The 22,581-nt window shown below is 40.3% G+C and overlaps 1 protein-coding gene across 1 annotated transcript; it reads left to right on the forward strand.

Annotated features, from left to right (window-relative positions):
* The first annotated feature begins 227 nt into the window (after positions 1–227).
* On the forward strand, positions 228–18,325 carry LOC139716110 (elongator complex protein 3). The gene is made up of 14 exons (XM_071627667.1): positions 228–551; positions 1,111–1,210; positions 1,774–1,864; positions 2,938–2,985; positions 6,071–6,205; positions 10,714–10,937; positions 11,731–11,811; positions 12,275–12,355; positions 12,690–12,816; positions 13,983–14,176; positions 14,874–15,030; positions 16,589–16,761; positions 17,488–17,542; positions 18,167–18,325. The coding sequence occupies exons 1-14, from the start codon at positions 530–532 to the stop codon at positions 18,323–18,325; spliced, it is 1,647 nt and encodes a 548-aa protein (XP_071483768.1). The 5' UTR covers positions 228–529.
* The last annotated feature ends 4,256 nt before the right edge of the window (positions 18,326–22,581 follow it).

The raw sequence follows: 22,581 nt of genomic DNA on the forward strand, positions 1-22,581 counted from the left end.
GATAATTCTCAATAAAGAACAAATTCTCATTTTGTCTTGCAAGCAAGCTAACATCAACAAACCGGAAGAGCACCACACACTGCGTAGCTCCCATGGCCCATAAGTGTGATCGCGTGTGTGTGTACGAAGCGTGGTGCATGGTAGTGGCAGTTGTCCTGGATCGTGCCCGAGATTGCGACAGCAAGAATCATCCCAATCGGCTGCCGATCCCCCTGATTTCACATTACGAGGGTACAATAATGACGGCTTAATTGTGATAGTCGTAATACCAGTATTGGACAGCCAATTTAGAATCGTTACCTCCCCCCCCCCCCAAATTAGTGTGGGTGTTCGTTGAACATTTTCATTTGATTTTTCACTGCCTGCGATCACTCGACGTACGCACATCCCTTTTCGCCACAGCTCTAGCGATCGCGGTCACTCGGATCTCGGAGCTCGGACGCTTCTTGGGTTGCTTTGTGCGTGTCCTCAATCCGCGATTCGCTAGCCGTGCTGTTGGCGTTGATACCAAATTCCTGAGTTTTTCAAGATGGGGAAGAACAAAAAGAAACGTGAGTATTTCCAAACTGTTTGCCTGAATGAATAGATTAAATTCTATTGACGGCACTAGACGGGAAACTGAAGCTTTTCAACAATGAATTTACTGATGGCTGCTATGTACCGTATTGACTCTTGACAGTAGAGTAACCTACAAAAGTACAACTCTGTTTGCGGCAGGGTGCCTATGTGCTATAGTTCTTCTATATCTGGCAGGGCACTTTTCACTCATCAATTAATCGGCTAATGAACATCATGTGTGCTTAGTCCCACTTTAGAACACAAGCAGGAGTTACTCGCAAGTGTTATGGGAAGTGACACCTGATGGGCCTTTGCCTTTTCATCAGTAAATAAAACGGCCCCTGCTGCAAACAGGCACCATTTACAAGCCTGCTGCTGACGGGTTTACATAAATTTATAGCATTATCTTTCCCCTATTCAAAGTTATGCTGTGTTTTCTATCTCTTACTGTTTTAACTATTACGTCATTGTCAGCTGGGTATTGTCATTGTAACTGGGTGTACATTTAATATGACTGTATGCTTCTCTCTGTGTTTTTTTTTCTTGATGCAGCAAACCTCTCTCATGCAGAAATGATGATGATGACAGTCTCCGACATCATCAACCAGCTCATCAGTGCTCATGAAGAGAACAAAGACGTCAACCTTAATAGGTAACTCACTGCTACTTTTACCCGTTCCTCTCGTAATTCTATGAGAGCCTTCAATGCCGTAAACTGAGATTCTTTTTACTTGTCAACAGAAAACAGTCTCTACAGCCACAGGTTTGTAATCGGCCTGAGCGAAAGCAGTCAAGTGGTACTATACATGTACAATTGTCTATCCCCTTTCCATGGTCGACTTCATGTGCTCAAACAACAAAAATATCAATCGGACATGAGGTATGAATACAGCATGCACTTATGGGCTCACAAACTCTTTTATTATGTTTCACACACAAGAGGCACCTGAATGGGGTCAGCAAAAGCTGAAATCTACTATATGTATGCTGCAGTTTGTTGAGTTAGCCATGTGTTTAGTGAAAATAATTCATAGTACCATAAAATGAAGCTGATGATTTGAAAAAGAAAAAAAAATATATATATATAGTTGCACTAGACTGACTTGATTTTATGGTTGTAGACTTGTTTCTCCCTATGAAAATCCCACTTATATTCACTCATGGTTTGCTACATTTTTGTGATGAAACATTGCATTTCTTTTCCAAATGAAATAGGATCAAGAGTTTGACAGCCAAGAAATACGGACTGACCTCTCAGCCAAGATTGGTGGACATCATCGCAGCTGTGCCGCAGGCTCACAAAAAGGTATGACTTACAATGATATCTGTCCAGAAACTGTCTAAAAGCATCTAGTATTGCGTATTGGCAAGCCATACTTGAGAACTGTTGGAAGGGAGTGCATGCAATGGCAGAGACTCCAACCCCAAGCACCTTCTGATCTGCAGATTCTTTTGCCTGAAACCCCTAGCAAACTGGAGGCTCCAACTTGATGTGCACGAAGCGCAAACTTCCTTGAGGCCGGGTTCTAGATGCTTTCTTGTGCTATCTCAGGCTTATCTTTCAACATACGATGACACTAAGTAAGAAATCATTTCAAGCGGGAGACATAGAGCCAGGGCGGGGGAAATTAAATCTCAAGCGGGACAACGGGAGATTTTGCAAAAATGGGCTTTCGTTGGGAGATCTCCCGTCGAAAGCGGGAGAGTTGGAGTCTCTGCAATGGCAGTTTGTAGTGAGCCATGAGCCAATATTCTTTACATCATCTGATCAAAGAAATAACCCTGTAGCAAGTTTTTCCTTCAACAGTGGACATTTTATTCACAGAGCAGGCAGTTTTTGCCCTTATAACAGTGGCAGTGAGGCTGCTAAAGTGTACACTGCACTTACTCTCAAGGGGTACTGGTATTGCTTTGTGCCTGTTTAATCCTTTATGGTGCAACACTCCTACAATTTGGGTGCTGGAAAGGGATGCTGCTGCTGTTGATAATGATGATGATAATCATAATGATGATGATTATGATGATGATGATGATAATGATAATGATGATGATTATGATGATGATGATGATAATGATAATGATACTGTTGTTGATGATAATGATGATGATAATGATAATGATGATGATTATGATGATGATGATGATAATGATAATGATACTGTTGTTGATGATAATGATGATGATTATGATGATGATGATGATAATGATAATGATACTGTTGATGATAATGATGATGATAATCATAATGATGATGATTATGATGATGATGATGATAATGATAATGATAATGGTGATGATGATGACCATGATAATGACAATGATGATATTGTGATGGGTTATTCATATATTTTACTAAATCTTGTCCTTTCTCCATTACAGGCCCTGATTCCAAAGCTGAAGGCCAAGCCAATCAGAACCGCAAGTGGGGTGAGAAACTTTCGCAGTCTGTCATCTGTCATTTAGACCACGAGCTTGTGATATCATGCTTTCCCAGTATCCCTAGATAGTCATGGATGTTGTTAAAAATTGTAGGGCCTGACCCTGACATCCCTCCTCCTAGAACCATTCCCCCCCCCCCAAAAAAAAAAAAACCACCACAACAACAACAACAACACCTTTTACCAGCCAGAAATGGCCTTTGGTCAAGGGCATTGTACTTTGTCATTTAATTTCACTTGCCCAAAAGTGACTTTAGGACTTTAGTTTCCCATTGCAAGTGGGTTTGTGGTACACATGTACACTGATTGTGTTCAGGGCAAGTCCAAGATAACACGCACGTTACGTATGGGACATTCAGAGACTTTTATGACCTGAAAAATAGTGTTAATGGCCTTTGATCATATTGAACTTCATCATGGTGATTGATATCTAGGAGAAGTATAATCATGTAAAAAATTGAGAAAAATGACCTTGACAATTACATTCTAGAAGAGAAAATATGTGCCGTTACGTATGGGACCAGAAAAATTTGTTTTTTTGAACATTTTTTTCAACCTCAAAACTCTCTGAAAGTATATCATTCTACAACTTGTAACTCACTGTGATGAAAGTCACAACACTCAAGATTATCACAGGTAAGTTTCATGTCATTAGGCAAAAAGCTCTAATTACAGGTTTTAATTAAAGACAGACATGACGTGTTACGTATGGGACAGTTACGTATGGGACAGTTTGTCCCCCATTCATTTAGTGTGTGAAGAACCATGTTTATGGGTATTTTGCATAATTATTGAGGTAAAATCAGTTGAAACTACTCAAATACTGATCCAGATTGTCAAGGAAACAATATTCCCCAAATATTCACCATCATAATCATATTCAATCATATTCTTATACATTTATGACCAACCTGGGTATGCATGCCCTTTGTCCCCCATTTGTTTAGTGTGTGGAGAACCATGTTTATGGGTATTTTGCAAAATAATTTTGCAAAATACCAATAAACAAATTTTTGCATAATTATTGAGGTGGAATCAGTTGAAATTACTCAAATACTGATCCAGATTGACAAGGGAACAATATTCCCCAGATATTTACCATCATAATCACATTTAATCATATTCTATATTTTTATGACCAACCTTAGTATGTATGCCCTATTTTTATCAGGATAGTTTTTATTACTGAAAAATTGAATAGTTTAAAGTGTTTACTTCCTATGATGAAGGCCAGTTTGCCATTCAGTTTCAATAAAAATCAACTTGACACAAGAAATATCAAGTTTAATAAATAAGCAATACCTGCTGCATGGAACCCCAGTGATCGAGTAGGATGTCTGTCTAGCATTCAGGTCATTGATTCGAGTCACACCTCAGTATGTATACCCATGAATTTTGTTGTGGCTACTATTGAAAACTGAATAAGGACAATTTGTGTATCACTTGCAATGAATAAAAAATCATTTTACTTTATTTTTATATATATATCACAACCATTTCAAATTGGAACTCCATACATAAACTTTGAATTCCTCTAGTCTTAAGATTGTATGCTCTTAAGTAATTCATATAATTGGTGGTTTCCAATCATCTCATTAAATGTTGAAAACTGAATCCTCATTTCTACAAAAAACTATATCATCCCTTTAATGCTGATTTTTCATTGTGTATTTTGCCATTTTCCCCTCCCCCTTTCTGAAAATTGATCAGTCAAGTTCATGTATTGTTTCAAGTGTCTATAACTCAAAAAGTAGCTACAATGTTGGGATGCTTTCTTCAGGATGATTGACCATTTGTGTACTGAGAGACCTTCCCAGCTATCTACATGCATTCACATGCAATATGTATGAGGATGTCCCGTACGTAACGCATTTGTCCCATACGTAACATTATTTCAATGCCTAATAAAAAATGTTTCTTTTACTTTTTTTTCTTTTTTCTTTGGTATTTAATTTCTCAAAACAATAAATTAGAACTTTCCAAAAGGGCATTAAAATAACCTTAGCAATTTCAGAAAAAACCTAAAAAAATGACCTCATTTTGTTACGTATGGGACATCTCATGATAGGACATGAGCTAATTTGCATAATCATTTGCATAATCCCTAAATTTTCATACCAAGTTAAACTATGTGATGAACTTCTTATGTCCACATATAAATCAAATATCATTTGCTTTCCTTTGAATTAATATGAATTTTTATAAATGTCCCATACGTAACGCTGTGTTTCACATTTATGCAAATGAAGCCCTTGAAATGTGCATAAATTTACATAATATCTTTTTTTCCTCAATGGAAATCAAAACTTCAACTCATAAGCTTCAAAATGATACCAAACATGTCAATATTGAGCGAAGATGAAATTTTACCTTCTGAGGGGACCTTATCTTGGACTTGCCCTTCAATGTCATTGAGTCATTTTAGTGTAATACCCTTTTAGTGTAATGCTCTATTGAACTGTAGACCCGTCAGCAGAATAGCATTAAAGCATGACTGTGATGTCTTGTGAACAGTGCCCCCTTCTTTTTGATTCAGGCAATATAAGTGAGTATAGTCTCTGAGTTTAAAAAGTGTGAATAGTGTGCCTTAAGATGACAAAGCCTGAATATTGTTTTTTTCCTGAATGGAGTGGTAAAAGAGGAAATGTGACGAAAAACAACAGCAAACAAACATGAAGTTAGGCACATATTAGGCAAGTAATTGAAGAGTGGCATGGTGTAAGCAATTGTATGTACCTTGGCTCAGTTTTGCAGAGAGCTGCAATTTGTATCTTAGGCTTCAATGCTTGCAGCTAGCTTTAATGACTTGATGGTTCAAATCCTGACAGCTTATTGGTTTTTGCATAACCCGTTTGCTGTGGCAGCTACATGATGTAATTGTTGTGACTTGTAATGGTCAGAAGCCCTTTAACCTGTTGAGGACGAGCTGATTTTACTATAACATGCATTTCCCATAGACACTTGCCTGAGTATACTCGGGACTCGTCCTCAATGGGTTAATGCATAGGAGCATTATGAGGTCATGGGGTTGGTTGGAATAACCAAGCCAACTCTTCATTTGCCCCTCATTCCAGATCGCTGTTGTGGCCGTAATGTGCAAGCCCCACCGATGTCCACACATCAGCATGACTGGCAACATCTGTGTCTACTGCCCCGGTGGTCCGGACTCGGACTTTGAGTACTCAACTCAGTCCTATACTGGCTATGAGGTATTTTGAAGAACTAGGGCTGTGCCGTGCAGTACTTTAGCCCAACAAATGCAAGTCATCCCTGTGCTAAGAGGAACTTGTTGTTGCATTTGTATATCGTCCCTAGGGTTAAACAAGACTATGTATCTCGACTGTAATATATTTAGAATCTCCTTACTAAATTTTGAATTTCAAAAATACTGACTTGAGTTTTATATCATTGCAATTATTTTTGTGATCTGAGACAATATTTCTACATTAGTTGATGTCAACTGTGATATCATTCTGTATAAAAAAAAAAAATGTTGTTTAGATGAAAAAGTGGTTTCACTCCCCTGAAAATGTATGATCTCTGAGATACAAGGTCTTGTCACCTCAGGGACAATCATGTAAACTATAAGAGACAGGTTTGAGTTCTTCAGTTTGTCTCCCTCTACAAATGAACATTTGTTAAGATCGCAACTGCTGATCCGTAAATTAACAAACATGTCGGAAAAAAGGAACCAGTGGGACTCGAACCTGTCATCTACTGCTTTCCGGGCAGCGACACTACCACCAGGCTGTCCCTGGTTGCTGGCAGTGACACGATGAACATGGAACAAATACCCAAGCTCCGAAATTCCGACATTGTTATGTTAAGTAGTCCAAGGCGGACAAGGCATAGGATAAATGAAAGAAAGATATTATTCAGAGGGATGAAGGCTCAGGTTTGAGTTTCTTCAGTTTGTCTCCCTCTACAAAAACCTGAGCCTTCCCCCCTCTGAATGATATCTTTCTTTCATTTATCTATAAGAGACTTAACTTACCTCATAGTCAACGGGTTGAAGATAAAGAGGAGGTTGGGTAGCTTTATCATGTAAATATGTTTGTGGGAAAATTGATTAAAAGATAAAGGGTTTTAGGTAAATAATAGAGTGTGTGTTGTAGTAATGAAGGTCAAAAGGTTAACATAACATTACAGCTTCATTCACACAAACAAATCAAAAAGCGTGCTCAATCAATCTCCCTTTTTTTAACTTCATGATCCACCTGGAGAGCAGTTCACACAAATGATTGAAATGAATCAAGTATTCCCTTTTCCGTTTTTATTACAAAATATATAGCTCTCGTAGGTATGCTCAAATCAAAATATTGCACAAGTCAGGAGAGTGTAATTTGACATCGTAAGACACTCAAAAAGTGGGAGTACGTAGATACGACATGTAAAATGTAGAATGTTAGATCTACAACATGTAAAGATGTATTATGTAGCGCTACAGAGTACAATGTACAATCAATATAAAAATGAGGACATAGTGACATACCAACTAAACGAAAGTCAGTGCGAAGTCCATGCAATAAAGGCAAGTGTATGGCGGATTAAGTGTCCGCAGTTCACGGTCCATTTAACTGAGCGATTTAAGCGTGCCGACTGGTTAAGGTGAGCGAATCGCTGTAGCAGAAGACCAAAATGAAGAACTGGAACGGTTACAGAAAAAGGGGCTCGACGAACGGGATCCTGCGGAGCTGAGCGGACGCGATGCGATGAAGAGCTCGATGCGGGGATCGTTCGGAGACTTGATGCGACACTCCGTCGTACAGGGCTGAAGAGCCATCGGAGGTTGAGATGGATGTCAGCTCTCTACCAGCGCGGTGAGTCGGGCGTCGGCAGGAGGCTGAAGAAAACAGTTCGACAGGACAGCGAGTCGCCTGGAACGATGTAACAGATGTAAAATTGGATGCTCAGCCGGACAGTGGGTCGTCCATGGCGGGAGCGATGGATGGATGAGGTCACTCGGCGACAATGTCAATGAAAGTTGTGCAGTAACTCGACGACAACGTCGGAGGACGAATAATGAAAGTTCTGTGTCGGAGGCACAAAACTGCGAAGCTCCATCCCCGGATCTCTGGTACGGTACGCAGAGAGGACAGCGGCCGGGTAGAAACGTTAAACAGCCAGCGGGCCCATAAAAAACACAGAAGGTGGAGGGTGACTCTACCGCAGGACAGATCCGGAGGTTGTTCCTCAACGGCGGTTGAAGCGGGAGTATCTCGATGATGCGAAGGGTCGCGTGACATCTCGCACGTGCGATAGGTGACGCGCGAATAGAGGTCGCGATTGGTCGAAAGTAGCGTTAATGATACTAATTACGCACTTAATACGCACTAAAATCTACAGTGATTGGATTAACACTATATCATGAATAATAAATCTACGTAACGTGTGCTGCATCATTGCAACACGACATGACAGTCAACCGGTCTGAACTAGATTGTCCCAGGTCATGGAGCTACATGCATGGAAATTTCCACTAGCTATGTATTAAGGCGGCTGGGGAATTAGTGATATTCAATAAACAGTGACAAATTAAACTAGCCTTTAATTACACAGGGCTACTACACATAGTAATGGGCGGCTAATCGAGCCACTACAGCAGTCCCCCACCAGACTCGAATCCGTAATAAAATTACGTATGAGAGACGATAAAAAGAGTTAAACAAAGGTACCATCATAATACTCAAATGGTTAGGGAATTTAGACTAAGCCTTCCCTCCAGGTAGATCACGTCGGGGTCACCAATGTGGAGAAAATTGATTATAAGATTAATGAGTTTTATGTAATGGAGTGAGTAGAGTGTGTGTGGTAGTAAAGGTCAGAAGGTTAACATAACATTACATCTTCAATCACTCAAAACAAAAGGCGTGCTCAATCAATCTCCCTTTTTTTAACTTTATGATCCACCTGGAGAGAAGTTCACACAAAAAATTGAAAGGAGTCAAATATTCCCTTTTCTGTTTTTATTATTATAAAATATAAATCTGGTAGGTATAATATGTCAAATCAAAATTAGAGGTCTATTGCACAAATCAAAAGAGTGTAATTTGACATCGTAAGACACTCAAAAAGTGGGAGTACGTAGGTACGACATGTAAAATGTAGAATGTTAGATCTACAACATGTAAAAATGTATTATGTAGCGCTACAGAGTACAATGTACAATCAATATAAAAATGAGGACATAGTGACATACCAACTAAACGAAAGTCAGTGCGAAGTCCATGCAATAAAGGCAAGTGTATGGCGGATTAAGTGTCCGCAGTTCACGGTCCATTTAACTGAGCGATTTAAGCGTGCCGACTGGTTAAGGTGAGCGAATCGCTGTAGCAGAAGACCAAAATGAAGAACTGGAACGGTTACAGAAAAAGGGGCTCGACGAACGGGATCCTGCGGAGCTGAGCGGACGCGATGCGATGAAGAGCTCGATGCGGGGATCGTTCGGAGACTTGATGCGACACTCCGTCGTACGGGGCTGAAGAGCCATCGGAGGTTGAGATGGATGTCAGCTCTCTACCAGCGCGGTGAGTCGGGCGTCGGCAGGAGGCTGAAGAAAACAGTTCGACAGGACAGCGAGTCGCCTGGAACGATGTAACAGATGTAAAATTGGATGCTCAGCCGGACAGTGGGTCGTCCATGGCGGGAGCGATGGATGGATGAGGTCACTCGACGACAATGTCAATGAAAGTTGTGCAGTAACTCGACGACAACGTCGGAGGACGAATAGAAAGTTCTGTGTCGGAGGCACAAAACTGAGAAGCTCCATCCCCGGATCTCTGGTACGGTACGCAGAGAGGACAGCGGCCGGGTAGAAACGTTAAACAGCCAGCGGGCCCATAAAAAACACAGAAGGTGGAGGGTGACTCTACCGCAGGACAGATCCGGAGGTCGTTCCTCAACGGCGGTTGAAGCGGGAGTATCTCGATGATGCGAAGGGTCGCGTGACATCTCGCACGTGCGATAGGTGACGCGCGAATAGAGGTCGCGATTGGTCGAAAGTAGCGTTAATTATACTAATTACGCACTTAATACGCACTAAAATCTACAGTGATTGGATTAACACTATATCATGAATAATAAATCTACGTAACGTGTGCTACATCATTGCAACACGACATGACAGTCAACCGGTCTGAACTAGATTGTCCCAGGTCATGGAGCTACATGCATGGAAATTTCCACTAGCTATGTAAGGCGGCTGGGGAATTAGTGACATTCAATAAACAGTGACAAATTAAACTAGCCATTAATTACACAGGGCTACTACACATAGTAATGGGCGGCTAATCGAGCCACTACATGTTCATTACTTTTTACTATATATTAGTGACAACATTCATTAAACATTTACCAATCATAAACCTTTGCAGAAGTCAGCAGTACCTAATATAATTCTAATGTCAAATGATTAGCAAGAAAGGAGGGGTTAAAAGTGACACTTTTTTTAGTTGCAAGTCACTGTTTCCAAATGGATGTGAAACTAAACCTTACATATTAATTTATAGCTAAAGATGTCCTTTACCATGTGCTTATATCTTATGTAGTAGTGAAGATATAGCAGTCTTCAAGGTGAATGATGATTACTCCCACCTCTGCTTTCAGCCTCTATATTCTTCAAATAAAGTAAGATCCAGTGCCATGTTTTCTGCTAAATTTCCTTGAGAAAATAGTAATGACATTTTCAATCATTTCTGGGCTTGTGAATTCCAACCAGCCAACGTCCATGAGAGCTATTCGAGCAAGGTACAACCCCTACTTGCAGACCAGGCACAGGGTGGACCAGCTCAAGCAGCTGGGCCACAGCGTGGACAAGGTGGAATTCATCGTGATGGGTGGCACCTTCATGGCCCTCGCAGAGGACTACCGGGACTACTTCATCCGAAACCTGCACGACGCCCTCTCTGGCCACACCAGCAACAATGTGGATGAGGCTGTGAAGTGAGTAGAGTCGTCAACACAGATGAGGAAGATTTATGACTTCACCACTTGGCGCAGTGCTAACATTAATTTCAAATCCTTTTTTTTTTTTTGGGGGGGGGGGTCCTATGATGAACATGTGTGTTGTACGGGATAGCAAACGCATTTACTCTTATGATGGAACTGCTAATTTGAAACATGATGCAAACACAAGCGTACTCTGCATTTTGTTATTATGAGAAATGGGTGAGTGACTTGTGTTAATTTTACCCCTTTATGTGCCCAGGCACTGTGCTTACCTTGCCAAGCCTCTTCATCAGCATTCAGTAACTTGGCATACTGTAAAACACCATATTTTCAGGAATGGCAGCCAACGGCCTTATTCGCAGCATGAAATTTTGGCGAGTTTCCTCTAACATTCGATGCACATAGTGTAGACAAGATCTGTAGCGTGTATTTTAATTTTGCAAAACCCAGCTCTCGTGAAGTTTGCGAAAATAAAATGCACTTGAACATTCCTCGTTTTACAGTAGTTGTAAAATTAGCAAGCTCACTCAGGTGTAGCAATGTGCCTTGATCAGTCCAACAGGCATGCCATGGTGACACAATAAGGATTAGGGGGATTAGGTGATCTCTATTCATTGACAATTAGTTTCCAGACATCTGTACCAGTCTGTGTAGAAAGCACTCCAGCATACATGTCTATCAACAAACAAAGCACAGTATTGAGTAAAGGTTGGTATTACTCAATAAAAATTGCATTGTTTATTGTAAAATATGATAATAAAGTGTGGTCACGTTTTCCATATTTCAGGTTCTCTGAGAGGAGCAGGACAAAGTGCATCGGCATCACCATAGAAACCAGACCGGACTATTGCCTCAAGAGACATCTAAGGTAACTCTCATGGTTGACTGAAATCCAAGTGGCTTTTTGTCAGTTACTATCACTATCTGTAGTTTACACAAATCACTGCAAGAATCAAAACAATGGAGGAATGGAAAATATGACCCTTCATGTACCTCATTTAAATCAGTCTCGATTCTTATTAGTTGAAATCACAGCGTAATTTCAATCGCCGGCATCATTTCAACAACTGCCCATGCCATGCACAACTCTATTGCATCCAAACTGCAATTATATTGCCAAAAAGCTCACCAATGATTGGTTAATACTTTCAAGAGCTGAGTTGTATTGTAGACTCAGACTTGAGCCAGAAATGAGCCTGACAGCATGATTGAATCGTCTCTAGTTATAAGCGATCCACCTTCATTGTAGTCTATCTCAGCAAAGCAAGAAGGTGGCCACCTGTTATTGCATGTTGTGAAAGGTATTCACAATTTTTTTGTCTTCGTTTCAGTGACATGTTGAAGTATGGCTGCACCAGGCTGGAGATTGGAGTACAGAGTGTGTACGAAGATGTGGCGAGAGACACAAACAGGTGAGAAGGAAGATCTGTTAATGGGATGCTTTTTGATGCCATCCTCTCACCCTTTTTCTGAAGCTTTTCACATGCAAGTTGTGGAACATTTTGGTCCTGTGGGAACAAGTTTGTACACTCATGCATATGTACCAGTGTATATATGAAAACTGAAATCCGGAATCAGAATTGAAATGGCAGGGTGATTCTACAAGATATTTTTTTTTTTTGTCTGGGTCATGTAAGTAAGCAGCTGTATGAAGACCGTGTGAGTTTTTGTAGTCATACTGATGCATCTGGTGGATGGAGTACAAAGTTATAAGTCTGTGTATTGCATGGCATTCTTGTATTCCAGAGGCCATACAGTGCGGGCAGTATGCGAGTCGTTCCAGATGTCCAAAGATGCAGGCTTCAAGGTTGTGTCTCACATGATGCCTGATCTTCCCAACGTCGACTTGGAGAGAGACATCGAGCAGTTCATCGTAAGTTTGGTATTCCACCCTACGAGCATGTTTTGTGCACCATGGTCATGGCTTTGAGCTAAAGCAGTCGTTTTTTAGCTCACCTGAGCCAAGAGCTCATGTGAGCTATTGCAATTGGTTGGTTTTTTTTTTCTTTCTGTTTTTTCAGTTGTCGCTTCATCATCTGTATTTTGTCTTCATGTTGGAAATCTATTGTGAGTATCCATCAAATATGGCAGGAAATGTTCTTTAATAAGAGGAGAGGATGCAAAATTGTTCAGGTGATTAAGGTGGACTACACGAGTACCCAGGACAGGAGCCAAAAGGCCCTATTCACTGATTAGAGATCTTCTTTCACAGATCCAGTTGCATTTAGATACTCTTGAGATACAGAAAAATTAGCTGTTTATGACAATGACAATATGGCCCAATGCACCAACTTTAAAGGCGATGGCTAGTAACCGATCAGTGGGAATCAGTGGGAATGCCGAGGGATGATTATTCCAATCCTTGTGGGATTCATTTAAGAGTACATAATATATCTACTGTCGTGTGAAAATTATTTGCTTCAGAACGATCTCATATTCAAGTAATGTGCAGATTAATGCCCCGTCACTGACCAGGCACGCTACCCTGGAAACATTAAACTGCACATTACTTGAATATGAGACCATTCTGAAGCAAATAATGTTCACACAACAATAGATATATAATGTACTCTTAAATGAATCCCACAAGGATTGGAACAATCATTCCCCAGCATTCCCACTGATTCCCACTGATCAGTGACTAGCCATCCCCTTTAATAGGGGCTAAGAAGTTCAGATTGTGCCCAATTTCTGAGGACCTTCTTTTTTATGTTAAAGGATTGTGAAAACTTTCATCCTTTTAAGAGCCTGTCTTTCATAAAGAACTATGTACTCTTGGCAGAATACATTCAAACCGGTTTCCAAGGATCCTCGAGGGAAACAAGAGAAGTGGACATTGTAGACAAGTGGTCGCCAGAGCAGGTTTGACTCTATTGTGATTGCTTAAAACCGCAGAGGCATCCCAATCAACTGTTCATTGCAGTTTAATTAATTGAGCCCCTTCTGTATTTCTAACATAATACAGTAAAGTCTCAAACACAAGTGTATTCCATCATCATTCTCTCATAGTCACCTAAATGTAATCTGCCATCCTTTCAGGAGTTCTTTGAGAATCCAGCCTTCCGACCTGATGGTCTCAAACTCTACCCAACCCTCGTCATCAGGGGTACCGGTCTGTACGAACTCTGGAAGACAGGGAGGTACAAGAGCTACCCACCCAGCACCCTGGTAGACCTGGTTGCTAGGATACTGGCCCTGGTTCCACCATGGACCAGAGTCTACAGAGTCCAGAGGTGGGTCCTGTTCAAACATCATAAAAGTTGTTTTCTGGTATTTCCTTTTTGTGGCTAAACTATAGAATATGTGTATGTATGACTGCACACGTAAGGATAAGTAACAATAAGAGATGTACACTATAGAAACATGGCAATTTGTGTGTGCTGCATAGCCTTCGTGAGCGATGTTTTGAGGAGAAGTGGCTCTGGATGTGTGCTGCCTCATTTAATGCAGTTTGAATGGGAAAACACCATATTTGTTTAGAATCCAAAATGGAGCTGGGCAACAGCTTATACATTGTACCTGGTAAGTGGTTGACTTCAGAAATATGAGCAAAGTATAACTTTAAAGGCAGTGTGTACATGTAGGTGACAAGTTGTGGTAGGCGTACGTCATTCTTGGTGCTTTTTTTTATGGGGGGGAGGGGGGTATGGGGGTTAAGATGCTCTCGTATAAATGCCTTTTGTTTTAGACATGTTAATAGTTCTCTAATTTCAATAAAAATTGGAGTCAAAAGGAGCCTGAGCTTTCAGTCCTAGCAGAATCTTCGTCAGAGGTAAAAGAATATTGTTTGTATGTGTCTCCTTTATATATGATTATATGTTTGTGTTGTGTAATGTTTGCGTGTGTGTATGTGTTTATTTTGCACGAGAATAGATTACAGTGTGCTTGCTTCCTAACATGGATCCTCCAATGTTCCCCTCCCTGTTTCAGGGACATCCCAATGCCTCTGGTGAGCTCTGGGGTGGAGCACGGCAACCTGCGAGAGCTGGCCCTGGCCCGGATGAAGGACCTTGGAACCCAGTGTCGGGACGTCCGCACCAGGGAGGTCGGCATACAGGAAATACATCACAAGGTCAAGCCTTACCAGGTCAGGGGTCATTCTAAAGGCCTTTGCTGCCTTGAATGTAGACTAAGTGCACTACTCATGATAATGTGTTTACAATTAGTAATCTCCAGGGAGAATGTTGCCGGCAGCTCTGACTTGGATCTTGTATCACGATTAGTCTTGATTCAGACAAATGAAGGGATATCAAAGCCCAGACCACCTCGGTTAAATGCTAGGGTCATTCTCATGAAGAAACTTACAACTTTTGTACCCCCAAGGGTGGTGGCAGATCGCATGGAGGATGGAGAACGGGGGATGATGAAGATCAGATAAAGATAGTGATGTTCATGGTGATGATGAACATGATGATGATGAGGAGGATGGGTGAATAATAAATATTATAATGGGGGCATTGTGAATTTATTCCATCCTTATTCCTTCTATTTGTTTTGAGTGATGATTGGCTCAGCAAACATCAATACATTGTACACAATGTCCAAAGTACAATGTATGGTGCAGAGAAAGGGTTAAGGTGATAATCATTTTGATATTTTTTTTTCAATTATTAGGGTGAGCTAAATTACAAGATGTCCAGATATTTTCATAATCATTTTGATTTTTTTTTCAGTTATTAGGGTGAGCTTTACAAGATTTCCAGATATTTTTATATTTTACTGGAATGTTTGTAGTGAAGGTAAAGTTTTCTAATTATTCTTCTTAGTGGTGGTTTGAGGATAACTCTCCAATTATGCTCTCGTTGCTTGAGAATTAAAATTTCCTCATACCACACACATGTGATATTGATTACCATAGGGTAATGACATGATACAGCGTTCTGTATAAAGCAACTAAAGGAGCACTCCAAGAGAGCTGTCCTCCACCAAGCAGTCATGATTAAAATATTGTAATTTCATATGCAGTATCTTCAACAAAAGCATAGAGGTACACTGTATATGGACATCTACACGATACATTTGATGGAAATCTGACTGATCATTTGTTTGTGGCAATCAGTCAAATCAAGCAACATTTGACCCTGATTCTCTTTTCATGGTGCCCATCCATCCAACTAACTCCCTTTACCCTGAGTAGCAGGTGGTAGTACTACAACTTTAAGAAGCTGCAGCCCTCTAGACGATCCCAGTGCATATAGATAGTATGATCTCGAATGCACGATATTAGATTATATGCATGGTAAGTGCATTCTTTAGGCTAAAGGTTGAGATGGAATAGAATAGCACGAAGGCTAATTATGCATTTGGAGTGTATATTGGCTAGAATAGTGCATGAAAGAACTTTTATAGTTTGTTGTAGTAAGTAAAGTGTATTTATAACATTACTTTGTCAAGGCTAGATATGGCCTGTGTAGAACTGCATTTGGGATATTGATAAATCAAACCAATAGTGCAGTAGTGAACTGTAACAAAATCAATGAATGTCACATGGTACCAATTCGACCAATCATGAATCTTGTTATACTGTAGATACACTATTTACTATGTGCATGTCGATGGTTGTTCATGTGAAATAGCTCAGTTGATTACACGTATGTTACGAGTACAATACACAGTTCATTCCCATTCATCTTGTGTCCTGTCAGGTGGAGCTTATCCGGCGAGATTACTATGCCAACAGTGGCTGGGAGACCTTTCTGTCGTATGAAGACCCCGAGCAGGACATCCTGATTGGCCTGCTGCGACTCAGGAAGTGTTCAGAGCTGACCTTCCGACCCGAACTGAAAGGGGGTGTGTCCATTGTCAGAGAGCTGCATGTGTATCCTTACATTTTATACTGCCATCTTATTGCTATGACTGTAGTGTTATTGAGAAGAGATGGTGTGCTGTGAGAAATGCCCATCTGGTTTATACATGTATTTCTCTTAGGTTCAGAAGTGTTTGAGTTTTATCATGGGTATTTGTTTCATTCTCTCTGAGGCACAGTGAATAAAGCCGACTACAAAATGACTGGAACAAATGACTGCAAGTTAATTCTTATGAAGGATGTTGAGAGTTTACACCCTATTCGATCATTATGTCTTATTTGCAGTCATCCAAGAAAGGTAGAACAATGAACATTTCTCTTTTTTCTGAAGGGGGGGGGGGGGAGTGTATGTCAAGATAGAAGATACGTATGGAATGATAAAACATGCATGTCAGCTAAAATAATAAGATTATTATTTTTCCTTCAACTGGTATTCATAATAACCAGTTGTGTTCCCCTTTTGTGTTTGTCATTGTTTAAACTTCATGTTTACTTTCATGGAATTTGCTCTAACTAGAAGAAAAGGAAAGAAGAAAGTTAGTCTTGATATAAATGTTCTTAATGTCTACAATCTACGGTCATATCTGGCTTTGAAATAACTGTCTGTCCCTAGGATGCTACACCAGCATGTTATCAGTTAAAAAATATAAAATTTACATTGTGGGAATTAATATGTCAGATTCCATGCTGCGGTAATATCCATACTACGTTGATAGTTTCCTTGACCTGTTACATCAGCTACGGCAGTGTTGTTCCCGTCAGCTCCAGGGACCCCCGCAAGTTTCAACATCAGGTGAGCCCTCTATGGTCGCAGAGAGTCCAGGATTTGATGACAAATTCTGCAGACCACGCATTTCATGTATTTCAAATCCAGAGACTCTACCAGGACTCCCTAGCAAACTGGGAGATTCTGATACTGTGAACATGCACAAAATGTTATGTGTGCATAGCGCATATCATGAAGGCAAAGTGTGACATTCCTTGCAGCTGGGGTCCAAGGCCCACTTACGGGACCTGTCTCTAGGGTCATAGATGTTCTATGGTGCTGAATCGTAGCCCTTATTTCTTTATCATGTGGGACAAAATGAAGTTGGGCTGGACTAAGCTGAATTCTAAGTGGGAGAAATACATTGTATTAAAGCGGAAGACATGCAGCTGGAGCAAGAGAATTTCAAACTCAAGTGGTAGACAGGGAGATTTTGCAAAAATGGCCTCAAAGCAGGGGAGTTGGAGTCTCTGGAAAAATTTCTAGCTTAATGCATTGTAATGTTGGATATTCACTTGGGGAAAGAAAAGATGAAATCACAGATGTGAAATTTCTTCTATCCAGTTTAATACCTTGTGATGTTGAATATAGAATGAGAGGAAGTGAAAAAAAGAAATCACTGACTTGAAGTTTCTTTGCTCTCTTTCACAGGGTTTTGGTATGCTGCTTATGGAGGAGGCTGAGAGGATAGCACGAGAGGAGCACGGGTCGGGAAAGATCTCCGTCATCTCAGGTGTGGGGACGAGAAACTACTACCGCAAGCTGGGTTATGAGCTTGATGGACCTTACATGTCGAAGATGCTGGAGTGAAGAGACAGTGGAAAAAACAGCGAGACAGGATTTCACCCCTGTGTAGTTGCTGTGATGTAGTGCAGTACTTCAGTCAACTTTAGGTGTTGGAACAGGGAACTGGTAACTATATTGCTGGCTTGGATGAGAACATGACAAGACAGACTTGTCAAGAGGGGAATGCGGAGTGATAATGTGAGAACATCAAGGCAAAGTTTCCATCCCTGCTGCAGGGATGGTTCTGTATCTGTACCTTTGTATGACAGCTGAAGAGCAAGAATGAGGAACGACTTCTTCAGCTGGTGTGGGTTGGAACTAGAACCACACTGTGTGCCTTGATGCTTTCTAGTTTGCTTTTATTATAAGGATGCAGATTTTACTGGTTTAGAGTAACCATACATTCTAACAGATGCTCTGAGACAAACTGGTACCTCTGTCATCTTGCACATGGCAACACAGAAGCGCTAAAAGTCTGCAAGCCGGGATACAAGCTAGACAAGGCATAGCATATGCTATGCCTTATATCAATGTTTATATCAATGTTGCTCTTGTGGGGTTAAAAAAAAATGTGGCAAAACATTGTGTCACCTCTACTACTATGCTGTGATGAAGTCTGGCACAAAATATTGTTTGATGAGATTCTATTATTTGTAATCTCAGGATGTTGCCTTGCTGTGTCTTTTACAAATTGATACAATTTCGCCAAAAGTTATGCATATGGTCAAGAGAAAAATGATTCAAATATTGTTTCCTGCTGTCCTCCAAGTAATTCAACTTGACATATTATTTTCTTAATATTCCAGTGATGTTCTTTATCATGCATGTTGTGTGCTCAACTATCATTTTTATTTATTATCATGAATTTTGCGAGTTGACTGATATTTGCAAAATTTTGAGTCGTGAAAATATGAGGCATGAGACAGAGTAAAGTTAAAAAAAGAGGAGGGACTTGGCGAGGGAGCGAAGCGACCGAGCGGGGGGAGGGTGTGGAAGGGGGTTGCCCCCCCACCTACGGTGAGGACTTTTTGAAATTTAAGGTATGAAAAAACTAATTTTAATGCATTTTACAACTGAAATTTACTATTGTTATGAGGTACATTTTACAGAGAAACATTGTGATAATTGAACTCATGAATGACACTTGCAAAATCTAAAGGAAGGAATGTAGTATGCTTAACTGTTATACCTAGGACCTACTCAAATGTGAGGCCATAATAAATCACAGTAATGTACACCCAGGTGACGTCTTGCTGGATTCAGTTCATACGGGTGCAAAAAAAAAAGGTGTTATAAATCACAGCTTAGCATTGCCATTGTTGGCTGTCTTTACCTTAGTCCATTAACAGTTTACAGTGCGCAGACCAGGCAAAGTATTGCTGATCTTGGTCCATGTAGAGAATCATGTATGTAAGGCAGCTGAAAATAAATCATACATGCAGCTCAGCAATGTTGACCGTCTCTACGTCCATGCAACAGCTAGACTATACCTTATAGGAGGTACAAAAATTTGTAGACCCGGTTCTTATAAGTCCATAAACAGCTAATGTAGACCAAGCAGATGAAGTATTGTTGGATGAAGTCCAGAATGTAAAGCGAATCCTTGCGGCAGATGATGTATCACAAGTTCCAGGTCCCGAGGAAGTCGATTGACTCGCTGGCCTAGAAGACGAAACTGGTTCTGGGAGATCAACTTCATATTCCAACCACTGCCACTTGAACTTACTGTATTGGAGACATCTTTGTCAATATCCGCTACACGAGGGTCGTCCTTATCAAGGGTCTTCATTTTCTCGTTGAAGAAAGAAATATTCTCACCGGTCCACAAAATCACGATGACAAATGTAGGTCACGCCAACGTAATCAGCGGGATACAAAAGCAGCGCATCGCGTAGACAGAAAGATCCGTCTGTCCGGAGGACTCTTTTATATTTTGCCATAACGCTGTCCTCCATATACAGAGGGGATCCGTGAAGCCAGACGCAGTCTCCGCAGAACATTCCTCGACGGACAGATACAGACCGATCTTTCGGTCAACGCATCGCGCTGAATGCTGCGGCAGCATGCATGCCGAAGCTCCTTGATAATACGTGCAGCTACAGCCTCACACATGACTGTGTGCATCATATCACACCACATGCAAGCTACAGTACATGTAACTAGAAGTTGATCGACATGCACGTTTCACATCCATTTCACGCATCATCGTGCATGCAACATCGCACAGCTGCCCGCTGACAAATGCACTCATCACCATTCACACACGGCGAGATATGGTGGCTGCAAAAAAGAAAAAAGAAAAAAGAGGAAAATCACGGAAATTTTCCCGACTGTGTATTTTCCCCCCAGAATTTCAAAATCCGCAGAAATACGTGGATCCGCGGAGAAATCTCATGCCTGAAATATAGTGCCTCCTGCAAACACAAATGTGCTGTACATCGTCTCCAAGCTTGGAAGTGGCTAACTTTTCTCCTGAAAAGTGATAGTACTTACAATGTATTTCTCATTCATGCCTTTGGTTCTCGATGGCAAATGCGAGCACATGCAAAATTGTCTTTAAAAGGTCCGAATTCGCAAAACATGATGGTGTGTACAATCAAGGCATAATCAATTGCCTTGCCCTATCTTCATTGTCAATGTCTGACACAACAGGGTCTGTATTTTAATTTTCTTAAAGGGATCGTATAGTTTTGGTTGAGACCTAACTTCAGGTTTCTAACATTTTTGATGAGATAATGAAACACCTCTTATGAAATATGAAAGAGCATGTAATTCCAAGAGGGATTCAATGGTTATTTGATGAAAATTGGTTTTTAAATGGCTTAGATATCCAAAACAGAGCAATCCTAATAAAAGGTGGGACCTAACCTATATTAGGATTGCTCTGTTTTACTGTGTTTTTGGATGTCTCAGCAAGGAGGTTCTAGAGATGGAGTAACAACAGTGTTATTCCTTTTGATTCCATGTTTGATGCCGCCACTAAGAAATATTTGAAGCATGTGCCAAACAGGATCTGTCGCGCAGATACGAAGACAATTGACTCGTGGTCTCATTGCATAATCACCAGCCACTTCAAAGGAAGATATGTCTTTGTGATGGTAATTACTTTTCGCTATTAAAACCCTTCTTATCAAAGGTAGGTGGTACAGACACGAGGATGAGCGAATAGAAATTGAGCCAAAAATGCTGAAATAAAGATGAAAATTACTCGACTGGGCATACGCGGGCACTAATCTGATATATCTATCAATAAAGAATTATGCTCGAAGATTATTCCATATTAGTTTCATTTGTGGAAATTAAGCGGAAAAGTGATAAAACCAGCTTTCAGGATGGTACAGTTGTAAACATTTTCACATGATACAGCTCTGATTTACACTTTTGTGCAAATTCCTTCACGGAATTGACTTTTGTTTTACATGCTTTATCATTAAGTGAAATTTCATTTCATTTGATATATAAATAAGCAAAATATGGCCAACAATATTATAACTTTCCAAATGAATCTTCAGATTGCTCAGCAAGACTGCGGCGTCGAACATTGATCATCAAAGGCACAAGTGCACCTATGGAATTCTTTTGTACAGTACATCATTAGAAATCTGACAACTGTTTGAATAATTACAGCCAGTTGGAACTCCATGTATAAAACCTCCTTGGTCTCAGCCATTCCAAAACCGATTTGCATCTGATCAGCTTTGAATTCTTCGTAGAATCGTACATGTGCTGGTATTATTTCATAAGTGGTTTCTTGGTATCTCTCAAAAAGTTAAAAGCCCAATCCTCATCTCCACCAATACTATACAATCCCTTATAAAGCTACATGTATTCTGTTTCCTAAATGATCATGGTACATGTAAATACAATTTGTATTTCATTGTCATCTGGAATAATACCAAATGCCAGAATGTGTTTTGAGCTCAAACAGGTGTGAATACCATTGAGATTGTACATAAGATACCGCTAAATATTGTATTAAAGTCTGTACACTTACTCTTTAGCAATGGGAGAACATTGAATTTGACTCTCATTAATAAACCTATACAGTACAATGTATCATTGTTGTGCACGAGGTTGTCTTCTTTTTTTTTTTTTTACCTCATCTACTATACATAAACCCTAATAACCTTGCTCAAATTAACAGTGTGTTATATTGTTTGATGTTGGCAAATCACAACAGTCACAGTTAACAAGACCAGATTTTCCCTCATGTTTATACTTTTGCATGCGTAGGTAAGATTCCTGAATTCATACTAATTCATACTACAGTATACATTATG

This window comes from Diadema antillarum, unplaced genomic scaffold (assembly GCF_040938485.1).
Source record: "Diadema antillarum isolate AM-2024a unplaced genomic scaffold, OU_Dant_1.0 scf00000061, whole genome shotgun sequence".
Lineage (NCBI taxonomy): Eukaryota > Metazoa > Echinodermata > Echinoidea > Diadematoida > Diadematidae > Diadema > Diadema antillarum.